The 15,254-nt window shown below is 40.5% G+C and overlaps 1 protein-coding gene and 1 long non-coding RNA gene across 2 annotated transcripts in view; one reads left to right on the plus strand and one right to left on the minus strand.

The window, feature by feature from the left end:
* Positions 1 to 10,233, plus strand: part of LOC116972022 — a 29,087-nt gene extending 18,854 nt beyond the window's left edge. Inside the window, exon 3 of the long non-coding RNA XR_004411698.1 lies at positions 10,198 to 10,233. This is a non-coding gene — a long non-coding RNA (uncharacterized LOC116972022). The remainder of the gene's footprint in view (positions 1 to 10,197) is intronic.
* The window catches only part of pi15 (peptidase inhibitor 15), a 39,054-nt gene continuing 27,012 nt past the window's right edge, over positions 3,213 to 15,254 (minus strand). The window contains exons 3-6 of the mRNA XM_033019276.1: positions 14,723 to 14,841; positions 8,292 to 8,424; positions 8,079 to 8,194; positions 3,213 to 5,152 (exon numbers count right to left, since the gene is read on the minus strand). Coding sequence (XP_032875167.1) covers positions 5,017 to 5,152; positions 8,079 to 8,194; positions 8,292 to 8,424; positions 14,723 to 14,841 — 504 coding nt within the window. The 3' untranslated portion in view covers positions 3,213 to 5,016. The remainder of the gene's footprint in view (positions 5,153 to 8,078; positions 8,195 to 8,291; positions 8,425 to 14,722; positions 14,842 to 15,254) is intronic.

The raw sequence follows: 15,254 nt of genomic DNA on the forward strand, positions 1-15,254 counted from the left end.
ATTTCAACTTTGGCAATTATGTTAATAGGGAGATATCAGATTAGCTGCATGTTCTACATCTTTCACTAATTTTATTGCCAAATGCAAATTTGACCTTAGCGCACCTTTAAAGTCTAACCCTTAAATTAGAAAAACTAATGATCTCAGAAGATTTTCTGTTTTCACTGCTACAGAAAACACGCGGCATTGTAGATTTTGATAGGATCAAACATGTGTAAATTTAAGCCAATTTTAAGCCTAGATCTTTGAAATGCATCTCAAAGTATCAATATGTTCATTTTATATATAAATAGAGAATATTAATATTTCGCATCTTATATAAAGTTGGATGTTCTGCGAATATGGGATATCAAAAATGGTTCAGAAGAGTTCTGATTCAAGAGAGGAAAATATAGAGCAGGGGCAGCCCTGCTGAAGGCTCATTCTTCCTGCCTGTAAATGAAAGATTAAAGAATCTACTTTGCCAGTCCATTTCTGGCTTGTTCCCTATTCATAATGTGTTAGACTTCCCAGCACACACCTAGGGTGAACATTACATTATTGAGAACCAAGCAGCATATTTCTGGAAAAAACTGTCAGTTTCAGGCAGGTACACTGGTTGCTTTCAATTTAGAACTGCAATTGGCATCATTGGAAAGGAAGGATTATGGGAAATCTCCTGTTCCATTCTGATTATAAGGTTGTTTATGGTGGCCAATTAGCCTACTAAAATGTACATCTGCGACATGTTGGAAGCAACCCAAAGTAAACCCTTGCTATCACAAGGAGATCCGGCAAACCCTGTGAGGTACTGTAGTCAAGGCTGAAACCAAATCTCTGGTGCTGAAAAGCAGCAGCTCTACTAATTGCTCCAAAATGTTGACCCATTTGTGCAGTACAAGTAGGTACTAATGAGATATCAAACATTCATGAACTAATTACAATGGGTTTTTAGAATATTTATAATCTATGCACCAACATTTTAGAACTGTATGACTGGGTCTTGCTTGAAGCAACACAAAAAGGCTATTATTATTTCATTCATTCCTGCACTTAACATACAGCGAGCTTTCAAAAAAACATGAAACTAATTCTAAATTTTCTCAAAACTGGGCAGCTGTGAACGGCTTTGCATCTGAATGCTTCTGTCATGGTCTGCCTTTGATCAACAGAACAGTGCAGGATTCTGCAGAAGAATGGCCAACCTTCTCTTCCTAGCTTCAATGAGACTTTTAACTGCATCCAATAGTCTTTGCTCCCTATCCCATCCCCAGGTAAAACATTGCAGGAGAAGATGAAGTATTCAGAGATTTATAAATTGTAATAAAATTTAAAGCATCTTTTAATATATTACTTCCACAAGAGTTTTGAGAAATTTAGAATTTGTGCATTTTTTAATCTCTCTATGTCAAGTGCAGTGGCGAAGCCTCCTGTGCAGTTTCAAGCAAGACCAATTCATATATTTCTAAACAGTTAAAAGGCATTTTTATTAAATTACCTGATAATCGGTTTTCACAGGTAACTTTCTCTCCTGCCCTGAAGGCACAGGCCATGAAATTCACCATGTTTTGGTCACTATGAGATTAAAATATATTATAGGATCAATTGCAAAACGTGGACAGCAATTACTGGTGCCCACAGTACATGATCTGACTTCAGATTGCTTCCAATGTGAGAGACTTTACTGCGCACAGCATCACTGGTCGCGCAGCATTGATGATAACTGGTATGCATCACGCTACACATCGCTACGCTTGGGTTGTGAATACTTGAGAGCAAAACAGTGTGGCCTTCATCTAGCAGAGCAGCCCTAACACAGGGAGAAGCCCACCTTGAACAGTTCTTTAAAAAATAGACCACACTTGGGACAATTCAGTGGTAGAGTTGCTGCCTTACAGCGCAAGAGACCCGGGTTCAATCCTGACTACGGGTACTGGCTGTACGGGGTTCTTATGTACTCCCCGTGATCGTGTGAGTTTTCTCCGGGTGCTCTGGTTTCCACCCACACTCCAAAGACGTGGAGGTTTGTAGGTTAATTGGCTTTGGTAAAAATCGTAAGTTATCCCTAGTGTTGGATAGTGTTAGTGTACGAGGATCATTGGTTGGCGTGGACTCGGTGGGCCAAAGGGTTTGTTTCCATTCTGTGCCTCTAAACGAAACTAAATTAAACTAATTTTCTTAATTGTTGAGAAAAGCAATCCCTCCTCCTATGCAGCAAACACCTAGCTATTACAGTGTGTTTCAGGCAAGATATTCTGCTTAACAGCTCTGGACGAGGGTGAGGGGCCAGAGGGGACACGTCTCCCCCATGTTTTGATAGCGAGTTCCACTCTTGGGTGGGGGGTGCAACCAAACCTTTCCTTCCATGTTTTCAATTACAACCACAAACATGAGATTTACTGACAGATTCATGGCAGCTGCTTCCATGACCATCCTGACTTCCTTTACAACAGATCATCCAAAGCAGCTCATATAAAAAAAATCTTTCAAGCTTTAATATTCCATAAAAATATATAGAAAATATATTGGCGTTTAATATTTTTTCAGTGATATAAAATTTCTTCATCAATTAAGAGCTATAGTGCGCCAGTTATTAAATTATTAACATTTGCTTTAATTAATGCTTTCTGCAACCAAGTTCCTTATTTCACAACTCAATTGTGCAATTTTGAGATACGTTTTTCCTTTGGAATTTCCATTGAAATTAATTTGTATATCACCAAATGTAAATCTCTGCCCTGAGCCAATATGATTGAGCAGAATAATGGATAAGAATTTGCAGTGATGGCACAAGGCTATTTAACTTTCTGGGTTCGTTTCTTTGAGGCCAGCTTTTTCTTCAGGTCAAACATCTCCAATGGAAAATCCAAGCCAGATTTGTTTCTAAAATGTAATTTTAAAATATATTCCTTGAAATATTTGAAGGAGGAATTTGGTATGGTTTGACGAATGGAGCTAAAAGGGTGCTCATTGGCATTATTTGTTGGCATTTTAATCAATCTCTAGTCTACTACTTGAGCTTAACCTAATGTTAAATAGCCGAAAATGACTGAAAAGCTTTTTAGAACCATTGCTAGTTGTATTAGAATACAGTAGTCAGTTTCCTTCATAAACTAAAAGTCTTTTTTTTTTTAATGTTTTATCGTTTACTTGTACTTGAAGACTGAATGTTAAGAAACTCCTTGCATTAAAGCAAATAAATGAATTCAGAAAAACTCACAATGGAGAATTTGATCAGGCAAGGCAAGTGTCCATTTAATTTCAAATTCTCTGCAATAAGTGTCTGCAGCTCTAAGTCTGTGTAAAAAATCGTAAAAGCTTGCATTGCACTGATTGCACTTAAAATTCCACAATGTTTCAGCTATTTGTGCTGATATCGAACAAATTAAATGAAAAAGGAAACAAAGCAACCAAGGATGAAGTTCAGGCACATAACTGTAATCAGCGTTAAACTGCCTAAATGATTAAGTATTCAGGCTTTACCTGGTAAAGAGGTCACCATTTGTGATTTATTGTGCACCATGTGTAATGCTCCTGATAACTGAACAATTCAAAAGTACATTACATTTCCTGAAAACTGCTCCATTTCTCCTCTATTTTATATTAATTATGAATGAGAGTTATCAAAGTTAATGCAAGTAGCAAAGAATAATAAGCAGATAGTGAGACAATTAAGCTACCATTCTAATATAACAAAAACAAAATACGGCAGAAGTGTGAAAAGTAGGAAATAAACCAGAAAATGGAACAAATTGATCTCCAACATTGACTGTGCTTCGTCCTTCAAATGTGCTGTCTGACCTGTTGAGTATTTCCAGCACTCCTGCTTTTATATTAATCCAGTATTTCTGACTTTTTCTCTAAAAAATGCCCCATAGCTTTTGTTGTAAAAATACATTGCATGCCACAGAAACTGAATTTTCAGAAAGTTCTGATGATATCTCCCCTTGGAGCAAAAGGCATGAATCAATTGTTGTCTGTGGTACTAATTGTGTTAGTATGTGGCATTGAGTAGTGACTTTTGTCATGCCATAAGACGTTTTATCATGTTAAAAACACAAGAGAAATAATTTGTTATTAAGGTTAGGGGATAATGCCATCAAACCAAAGGGCCAAAATATTTATTTATGAAATGAAATGCTGAGGATCTAATGAAAATAATGATATGGGAGGAAGAAGAAGGGTAGATAAGTAATCAGAGGCAGTGTTGGATCGTGAGTGCAATCCTCTGTAAATGTTGCAGAAATGTAACTTGTTTTTGGCACAAGAGCCTGCTCATGTGCTACCTGAAAATACAGATGTGTTTGTGTCTGAGCTGCCTGGGGCTTAATTCCCATTGTGATGGGAAAATACATAAGTGATCACAAATCTGATTATTGTGATCATTAGCACCCTTAAGATTGTCCTATTTGTCTTCCATATTTAATATCTTAGCTAAGTTCTTTGAAGTTATGCCTGATGCGGGTTAGCAGGGATTTTAAATAAAATGTTTAGCACCATGAGAAGCTATACTGCCTCAGCTATCCAGACCATAGCTTATTAAGTTATTAGTATTTGCTTTAATTAATGCTATCTGCAAGCAAGTTCTATAGTTCATCTAACTGACCCTCCAGTTTTAACATCAACCCAGGTGCAAACCTATACATAACCATTAGGTTTAAATAATAAACTGTTTTTACAAGTTGTTAACATTACATCACATCCATTCACAAAACGTTCTGAGAACTGCTTTCTATTCCCACCTGGTAAATAAAAAGATAGCAATATTCTGAAGTATTATGCTGTTGTTGTTCTTCATAAATACAGTGCCTTGAGTTGATATAATACATATTGCATTTCTACGAGCTAACTCGATGGAAGTTAAAAGCAGTAAAATGATAATAGTAAATGTCTCTGGAAGATGATAAATTTAAGGCAAAGTTTTCAGTGATAATAATGGGTATATAATGTGTTCTGTGAAGTCTCTTCAGCTAATTAGTAACTCTGTTGAGGAATCCTAATATTGGCATTGCTATTTTTTTCTGGAATCTGGACAGATCACTTGAACCAGTATAAGTAGTTTGAGGTTACTCGCGGGAAGCACTGATTGCTGTTGCAGACTCCACCATAACTGGGTGGACAAGCTGAGCAGGGCCTTCCAACTTTATACGGTGCTTCTCCAATCCAGTTTCCCCTAAACAAATATTAAAACAAGCAATGAACTTGCAATAGATATTTGACAAAAGGTTATAGACAGAAAACATTACAAGGGAAATTCATTTGATACATGTTTCTGCAATGAGACCTTTACTGCTTGTCGTGCTCTTCAGAAAACTATGAGTTGATGGACCTAATGGAAATAAGAAGTGTTGGAGGAACTCAGCGGGTCAGGCAGCATCTCTGGAGAACATGGATAGGCGATGTTTCGGGTTGCGACCCTTCTTCTGAAGAAATGTCACCGATGTTCTCCGGAGATGTTGCCTGACCTGCTGGGTTACTCCAGCACCGTGTCTTCTTTTATTTTTGTAAACCAGCATCTGCAGTTCCTTGTTTCTATGACCTAATGGAAATATTGTGCTTAGTTGTCTGAATACACTCTAATCTGAGGAGTCAATAAGAAATAAGTGGGCAAGTCTCTGGGTTGAGAGTATCCCTTTGTAAAACTGGTTTAATATGTGTTCAACAATATATTTATTTGTGTTGGCATTTCACACAACTGTCCAATTATTGACAATATACCTTTTTTGATATTGTTTGTGTGAAATTATATTAAAGCATTTTCATACACCTTTATATAAGAACCTCTGGTCTTCAAATTATTTTCCCAATTGACAGTTACCTTGATAAAAAGTTGTGCAACTATTTTCCAGGACCTAATCAATGATGTAAAATGGGCTGACTCAATTTATGAGTAAAGAAAAACAACATTTAATTCACGAGTCTGGTCCACAGCATTCTTATTCAATGAGGCAACTAAAGTGCTAATTTCACAGAAAATCAACCAGTGGTATTGTAATTTGTAACTAATAGAAGCCCTTTAATGCAGTGCACACGTGGAATTTACATAAACCATGCACCAATTTAGTTATAATAGCTGGCCATTGATTACTACTCTCTTTATTTTCCTACTTCAACTTCACCATGATTTGATGAGTTGTTAGCATCTCTTCAAGCTTGTACTGATTAAAGCCAATATGCTCTTACTAAGGCAGAGATGGTGAGAAGTCACACGGATCCCAGTATTGTGTTTGATAGCCAAAGCTGAATAGTGAAAACAGGCACACAGATGTTCAATTGGAACTCTCGAGGAGTTAATAATGACTGAGAGATGGAAGAGGCAGGCACACATTGAAACACCAGCAGTAAGAAAACACTTTCACAGTCAATACCAAGAAGCCAAGGCTCAATGGTCTCACTGCAAGACAGTCAATGACCTCACATTTGGTCAGATCAATTAAAATACTCTAAACTTACCTACGACTCAATGTACTATGAATTATCCACCAACAAGACTGAGCAATTAGAAGTCTTGCCTCTCATTCCTTTTCCCAACATACCCTCACGTGCTTACCCATACTTGCAGACTCCATAATGCCGGAGTCTTGCAAAATGTGGTGTCATGTGGATGGTGCAGAGCAAGCTGAATAAATTGTTTATTGTCCACCAAAGCCACATTCCTTGCCATGACACAAAATACTGGAGTAACGCAGCGAGAACATGGATAAATGACATTTTGGTTTGGGTCCCTTCTTCAGTTTGAACAAGGGTCCCGAGCCTAAATGTTGCCTTCCCATGTTCTCCAGAGATGCTGCCTGGCTGGCCCGCTGAGTTACTACAGCACTTTGTGTCTTTTTTGCAAAACACCATCTGCAGTTCATTGTGTCTGCATCTTCCTTGCTTTGATATGGTGGTTTTGTCAAAGCCACCATATTTTATGAGTGTTTCTAAATATTCCTATTAGTGAAGTCATAGAATGATACAGTGTGGAAACAGGCCCTTCAGCCCAACTTGCCCACAATGGTCAACATGTCCCAACTACACTAGTCCCACCTGCCAGCATTTGGTCCATATCCCTCCAATCCTGTCCTATCCATGTACCCGTCTAAATGTTGGGATAGTTCCTGCCTCAACTACTTCCTCTGGCAGCTAGTTCCTTACACCCACCACCCTTTGTGTGAATGTTATGTTTTGTTTATAAATATCTTATAGTTTCCTACTTACCATTAGTAATAATAGAATTTTGTTCTGGATATTTAATTATTTTTATTTAACTTTCCCATCGTAGGTGCTTCAACACATATATCCAGAGCAATAGTTCAGACTTCCACAGTTGTTTATTTATTTCAATACTGTAAAGCTGTATTTTCAAGAGAGAGCTAGATAGGGCTCTTAAAGATAGGGGTGTCAGGCGATATGGGGAGAAGGCAGGAACGGGGTACTAATTGGGGATGATCAGCCATGATCACATTGAATAGTAGCGCTGGCTCGAAGGGCCGAATGGCCCACTCCTGCACCTATTGTCTATTGTCAACCCAATTTGCTATCTAATATCAAATGAAGCATACAAGTCTGTAAAATCATGAAAGAAATAGATATGATGAATTTTACACAGGAATCAAGAGACAGAGCGTATAGGTTTAAGGTGAGAACAGAAGATGTAATAGGAACCTAAGGGGCAACTTTTTCACTCAGAGGATGATGGGTACATGGAATGAGCTGCCAGAGGAGGTAGTTGAACAGATACCATAACAGCATTTAAAAGACACCTGGATAGGAAACGTTTAAAGGGATAGGGAGCACATGTGGACCAATAGGACTGACTTAAATGGGACATCTTGGTCAGCATGGATTATTTGGGTCAAATGACCTGTCTCATGCTGTTTGACTTTATAACTCTGTCTACGTAGTATTATCATTTAGTGTAGGAAGGAACAGCAGATGCTGGTTTAAACCGAAAAGTCACAAAAAGCTAGAGTAACTCAGCAGGACAGGCAGCATCTCTAGAGTCTGAAGAAAGGTCTCGACCCATTCCTTCTCTACAGAGATGCTTCTTGTCCCATTATCATTTAGTGGCTGGATTAAAAATAATGCAATTAATGAAGGTGAATCTGAGCACTTACTTTGGAGAATAGTTGCACACAAGGTAAACAGCATTCCGCCATCTAGCTCCCCAGACATTCATGTAGTTGCAGGTGTGGATTGCACATCCTATTTTGTTGGATGTTGCCCAAACCATCTGAAACAATGAAAGTATCGTTATCAATTATTATGGCATATTGTTTTATAAAATATTGTAATGCAAATGTCAGACAAAATATCACAATCATCTTTACCTGGGTGTAGTGAGTGCACACTGGTCCATAACATCTCATGGGACATCTGGGATTACATTCTTGAGGATATGGAAAACGGTAATCTTTCACTTCATCATACCAAGGTTTCACTAGTTGTAGAATATTCCGATAGCTGTTCAGAGTAAAATAATTGTTTTAACTGATAGCTGTCTGCTAATAAGGCTAAAGCAAGAACGAAATGCTTACATTCATATGTTGATTTTCTCATCCACCAAACCACTTCATAGCCTATTATGTAAAAATAGTTGCTTTACACCACAGTGCCTTCTGCTTAATCAATCAAGGAGATGAACAATGGTTTGGTAGTGTTGTTGAAAGAGGAATGTAAATCAGGAATCCAAATAAAATCCTAACCTCTTCAGATGGGTTCATGGGATCTTTAATAGCCATAAGTTAAAACAAAGAATCGTGTTTTAACATTTTTCAACAGAAATGTTCTAATTCTGATTACTCAGCTTTCAATATATTGCACTGGAGTATCAATGCTAATTCGCAAGTGAGGTTTGAATTGTAACATTGTGAGATAGGGATCATATCAAAATTACAACAACAAAAAATGCATGGACACCATTTATAGTAAATATTAATTTAACCCAAAATCAACTCCACCACCTTGATTTGTTTATATTAGCCTGCTCTCCTTGTACAATGGAACATAATGGAATGTGAGCTATGTTCCATTCCCAATGTAAATAGAGTATACTTATAGAGTGAATTTATTGGTACATTTTCCTTTGGAAATGCTTGTACGATGCAGCCTAAATCCATTACAGAAAATAGATCTGCTTCATCTTATTCCTGAATGCTGACATGGATAGAGAAGTGGTTGGCAGACAGGAAACGAAGAGTAGGGATCAACGGGTCCCTTTCAGAATGGCAGGCAGTGACTAGTGGGGTACCGCAAGGCTCGGTGCTGGGACCGCAGCTATTTACAATATACATCAATGATTTGGATGAAGGGATTCAAAGTAACATTCAATCAATCAATCAATCAATCAACCTCTATCGTCATCTTGCAAGCAACATTTGTACAGTGCAAAATGAAAAGACGTTTCCCAGGGAATAGCGGAGCATCGCACATGAAATTTAAAACATTTCACACATAATAGCACTAAAAACAATCCAGTCCCTGATGGAACAGTATATTAGCAAATTTGCAGATGACACAAAGCTGGGTGGCAGTGTGAACTGTGAGGAGGATGCTATGAGAATGCAGGGTGACTTGGACAGGTTGGGGGAGTGGGCAGATGCATGGCAGATGAAGTTTAATGCGGATAAATGTGAGGTTATCCACTTTGGCAGCAAAAACAGGAAGGCAGATTACTATCTAAATGGTGTCGTTGGGAAAAGGGGAATTACAATGGGATCTGGGGGTCCTTGTACATCAGTTTATGAAAGTAAGCAGTCGTGTTCAAAAGGGAACTGCAGATGCTGGAATATCGAAGGTACACAAAATTGCTGGGGAAACTCAGCGGGTGCAGCAGCATCTATGGAGCGAAGGAAATAGGCGACGTTTCAGGCCGAAACCCTTCTTCAGACTGATGGGGGGTGGGGGGGGGCAGAAGGAAGGAAAAGGGGAGGAGGAGGAGGAGACCGAGGGCGGGCGGATGGGAGGGTGGGAGGAGACAGCTAGAGGGTTAAGGAAGGGGAGGAGACAGCAAGGGCTAGCAAAATTGGGAGAATTCAATGTTAATGCCATCCGGACGCAAGGTCCCCAGACGGAATATGAGGTGCTGTTCCTCCAATTTCCACTGTTGCTCACTCTGGCAATGGAGGAGACCCAGGACAGAGAGGTCGGATTGGGAATGGGAATGGGAATGGGAATGGGATTGGGAATGGGAATTCCCAATCCGACCTCTCTGTCCTGGGTCTCCTCCATTGCCAGAGTGAGCAACAGCGGAAATTGGAGGAACAGCACCTCATATTCCGTCTGGGGACCTTGCGTCCGGTTGGTATTAACATTGAATTCTCCCAATTTTGCTAGCCCTTGCTTTCTCCTCCCCTTCCTTAACCCTCTAGCTGTCTCCTCCCACCCTCCCATCCGCCCGCCCTCGGGCTCCTCCTCCTCCTCCCCTTTTCCTTCCTTCTCCCCCCCCCACCCCCCATCAGTCTGAAGAAGGGTTTCGGCCTGAAACGTCGCCTATTTCCTTCGCTCCATAGATGCTGCTGCACCCGCTGAGTTTCCCCAGCAATTTTGTGTACCTATGAAAGTAAGCATGCAGGTACAGCAGGCAGTGAAGAAAGCGAATGGCATGCTGACCTTTATAACACGAGGAATCGATATAGGAGCAAAGAGGTCCTTCTGCAGTTGTACAGAGCCCTCGTGAGACCACACCCGGAGTATTGTGTGCAGTTTTGGTCCCCTAATTTGAGGAAGGACATTCTTCCTATTGAGGGAGTGCAGCGTAGGTTTACAAGGTTAATTCCCGGGAGCAGCTGGGCTTGTACACTCTGGAGTTTAGAAGGATGAAACTCCATCAGGAAACAGGATGAAACGCTGGTGGGTGTTGTGTACAGGCCACCTAACAGTAGTAGTGAAGTTGGAGATGGTATCAAACAGGAAATTAGAAATGCGTGCGACAAAGGCAAAACAGTTATAATGGGTGACTTCAATCTACAAATAGATTGGGTGAATCAAATTGGCAGGGGTGCTGAGGAAGAGGATTTCTTGGAATGTATGCGGGATAGTTATCTAAATCAACATGTAGAGGAACCAACGAGAGAGCATGCTATTTTAGACTGGGTATTGAGTAATGAGGAAGGGTTAGTTAGCAGTCTTGTTGTACGTGCCCCCTTGGGCAAGAGTGACCATAATATGGTTGAGTTCTTCATTAGGATGGAGAGTGACATTGTTAATTCAGAAACAATGGTTCTGAACTTAAAGAAAGGTAACTTTGAGGGTATGAGACGTGAATTGGCCAAGATTGACTGGCAATTAATTCTAAAAGGGTTGACGGTGGATATGCAATGGAAGACATTTAAAGACTGCATGGATGAACTACAAAAATTGTACATCCCAGTTTGGCAAAAGAATAAATCAGGGAAGGTAGTGCATCCGTGGATAACAAGGGAAACCAGGGATAGTATCAAAGCGAAGGATGATGCGTACAAATTAGCCAGAAAAAGCAGCATGCCAGAGGACTGGGAGAAATTCAGAGACCAGCAGAGGAGGACAAAGGGCTTAATTAGGAAAGGAAAAATAGATTATGAAAGAAAACTGGCAGGGAACATAAAAACTGACTGCAAAAGTTTTTATAGATATGTGAAAAGAAAGAGATTAGTTAAAACAAATGTAGGTCCCTTGCAGTCAGAAACAGGTGAGTTGATCATGGGGAACAAGGATATGGTGGACCAATTGAATAACTACTTTGGTTCCGTCTTCACTAAGGAAGACATAAATAATCTGCCGGAAATAGCAGGGGACCGCGGGTCAAAGGAGTTGGAGGAATTGAGTGAAATCCAGGTTAGTCGGGAAGTGGTGTTGGGTAAATTGAATGGATTAAAGGCTGATAAATCCCCAGGGCCAGATAGGCTGCATCCCAGAGTACTTAAGGAAGTAGCTCCAGAAATAGTGGATGCATTAGTAATAATCTTTCAAAACTCTTTAGATTCTGGAGTAGTTCCTGTGGATTGGCAGGTAGCAAACGTAACCCCACTTTTTAAGAAGGGAGGGAGAGAGAAAACGGTGAATTACAGACCAGTTAGTCTAACATCGGTAGTGGGAAAACCGCTAGAGTCAGTTATTAATGATGGGATAGCAGCACATTTGGAAAGTGGTGAAATCATTGGACAAAGTCAGCATGGATTTACGAAAGGTAAATCATGTCTGACGAATCTTATAGAATTTTTCAAGGATGTAACTAGTAGCGTGGATAGGGGAGAACCAGTGGATGTGGTGTATCTAGACTTCCAGAAGGCTTTCGACAAGGTCCCTCATAAGAGATTAGTATACAAACTTAAAGCACACGGTATTGGGGGTTCAGTATTGATGTGGATAGAGAACTGTCTGGCAAACAGGAAGCAAAGAGTAGGAGTAAACGGGTCCTTTTCACAATGGCGGGCAGTGACTAGTGGGGTACCGCAAGGCTCAGTGCTGGGACCCCAGCTATTTACAATATATATTAATGATCTGGATGAGGGAATTGAAGGCAATATCTCCATGTTTGCGGATGACACTAAGCTGGGGGGCAGTGTTAGCTGTGAGGAGGATGCTAGGAGACTGCAAGGTGACTTGGCTAGGCTGGGTGAGTGGGCAAATGTTTGGCTGATGCAGTATAATGTGGATAAATGTGAGGTTATCCATTTTGGTGGCAAAAACAGGAAAGCAGACTTTTATCTAAATGGTGGCCGATTAGGAAAAGGGGAGATGCAGCGAGACCTGGGTGTCATGGTACACCAGTCATTGAAAGTAGGCATGCAGGTGCAGCAGGCAGTGAAGAAAGCGAATGGTATGTTAACTTTCATAGCAAAAGGATTTGAGTATAGGAGCAGGGAGGTTCTACTGCAGTTGTACAGGGTCTTGGTGAGGCCACACCTGGAGTATTGCGTACAGTTTTGGTCTCCAAATCTGAGGAAGGACATTATTGCCATAGAGGGAGTGCAGAGAAGGTTCACCAGACTGATTCCTGGGATGTCAGGACTGTCTTATGAAGAAAGACTGGATAGACTTGGTTTATACTCTCTAGAATTTAGGAGATTGAGAGGGGATCTTATAGAAACTTACAAAATTCTTAAGGGGTTGGACAGACTAGATGCAGGAAGATTGTTCCCGATGTTGGGGAAGTCCAGGACAAGGGGTCATAGCTTAAGGATAAGGGGGAAATCCTTTAAAACCGAGATGAGAAAAACTTTTTTCACACAGAGAGTGGTGAATCTCTGGAACTCTCTGCCACAGAGGGTAGTTGAGGCCAGTTCATTGGCTATATTTAAGAGGGAGTTAGATGTGGCCCTTGTGGCTAAGGGGATCAGAGGGTATGGAGAGAAGGCAGGTCCGGGATACTGAGTTGGATGATCAGCCATGATCATATTGAATGGCGGTGCAGGCTCGAAGAGCCGAATGGCCTACTCCTGCACCTAATTTCTATGTTTCTATGTTTCTATGAGAGCGGATCTCATTGAAACATATAAGATTGTTAAGGGCTTGGACACACTAGAGGCAGGAAACATGTTCCCGATGTTGCGAGAGTCCAAAACCAGGGGCCACAGTTTAAGAATAAGGAGTAAGCCATTTAGAACGGAGATGAGGAAACACTATTTCTCACAGAGAGTGGTGAGTCTGTGGAATTCTCTGCCTCAGAGGGCGGTGGAGGCAGGTTCTCTGGATGCTTTCAAGAGAGAGCTAGATAGGGCTCTTAAAAATAGCGGAGTCAGGGGATATGGGGAGAAGGCAGGAACGGGGTGCTGATTGGGGATGATCAGCCATGATCACATTGAATGGTGGTGCTGGCTCGAAGGGCCAAATGGCCTACTCCTGCACCTATTGTCTATTGTCTATTGAATGTTTTTCATTTTGTGGAAAAAGTCACCTCACTGTATGTTGACGTTAGCAGTAAAAAATAAATGATTTAGCACCAGGATGTCACAATCCGTTGGATGCCAAGATTTTTGAGTGGAAGCTAAGGCTTAGTTCTTGCTAATGCATGAATACATTGATATTTTCTCTTCCCCTCATGCATCTGATATTTCCGGGCATACAACGTAACATGCATAATCCACTTTGTGGAACCTCATCCTGTGATCATTCCGCAAGTAAGATTCTACACGGTCAAGAAAATCCCAAATCAAGTCAAATCCTGCCATCAGATAGCATGCACACTCATCAATTTCTGCAATCCCAAATGATTCATCTCTTTTCTAACAGTGAGAGATTAAGATCAATTGTGGATCGACCAGTACCTGCTTGGCCGAGATCAATTGGGACGACAGATGGCACAATGGGCTAAGTGTTCGGCTGGCGACCGGAAGGTGGCCGGTTCGAATCCCGTTTGGAGTGCATACTGTCGTTGTGTCCTTGGGCAAGACACTTCACCCACCTTTGCCTGTGTGTGAATGTGTGTGAATGTGTGTGAGTGATTGGTGGTGGTCGGAGGGGCCGTAGGCGCAGAATGGCAGCCACGCTTCCGTCAGTCTGCCCCAGGGCAGCTGTGGCTACAGAAGTAGCTTACCACCACCGAGTGTGACTGAGGAGTGAATGAATAATGCGATGTAAAGCGCCTTGAGTATTAGAAAGGCGCTATATAAATCCCATCCATTATTATTATTAATAAATGCAGCACTAAATGGAAATGGGAAAAGGAACCTTCCCGGTTGATATGACTCAAAATATTGAAGGAATCAAGTGAATTTGCACAAAAAAAGTAATATATATTTCTGTTCATATTCCAGAAAAAAACAATTTTAAAGACATTCACCGTCCAGAGCGAACTGAGAGATTTTGCCCAAGAAATCTCAGTAAATATTTTGGTCCGTGGTCCCATATACATGTGGCAGCCCAAGACTCTGCAGACTTTGCCAGATTTTCATCCCAGACCTATATTGACATGAAAAAAAAAATCACTTTGTATTATAACCAATAAATTAAGATACTCATAATTTTCCAACAATTACACAATATATAAGCACCCATGGATGACGCAACTTCATGTTTAATATTTCATTTTCCATCTAAATTTCATGAGTTATCCAGTTCTTGTGACTTACATTTATAAACCTTTAAATAATGCAAGATTTTTGCTATTTTGATGATTACATTTTTTTTTTTTGGTTTTGCTTCTGGTTCAGCCAGTTCCACCTCAAACTCTTATATGAATTGTAAGGGTGGTGTAAAGGGAGTCAAACAGCGATTTCAAAAGATCATTGGAGAAAGTGGGGGAATGAGCAAGGAAATGTGTGAAGGGATTATTTTACAAAGATCTGCAGAGTCTCAAGTGGCCTCCTCCCCTG

Source organism: Amblyraja radiata, chromosome 4, assembly GCF_010909765.2.
Source record: "Amblyraja radiata isolate CabotCenter1 chromosome 4, sAmbRad1.1.pri, whole genome shotgun sequence".
Classification (NCBI taxonomy): domain Eukaryota; kingdom Metazoa; phylum Chordata; class Chondrichthyes; order Rajiformes; family Rajidae; genus Amblyraja; species Amblyraja radiata.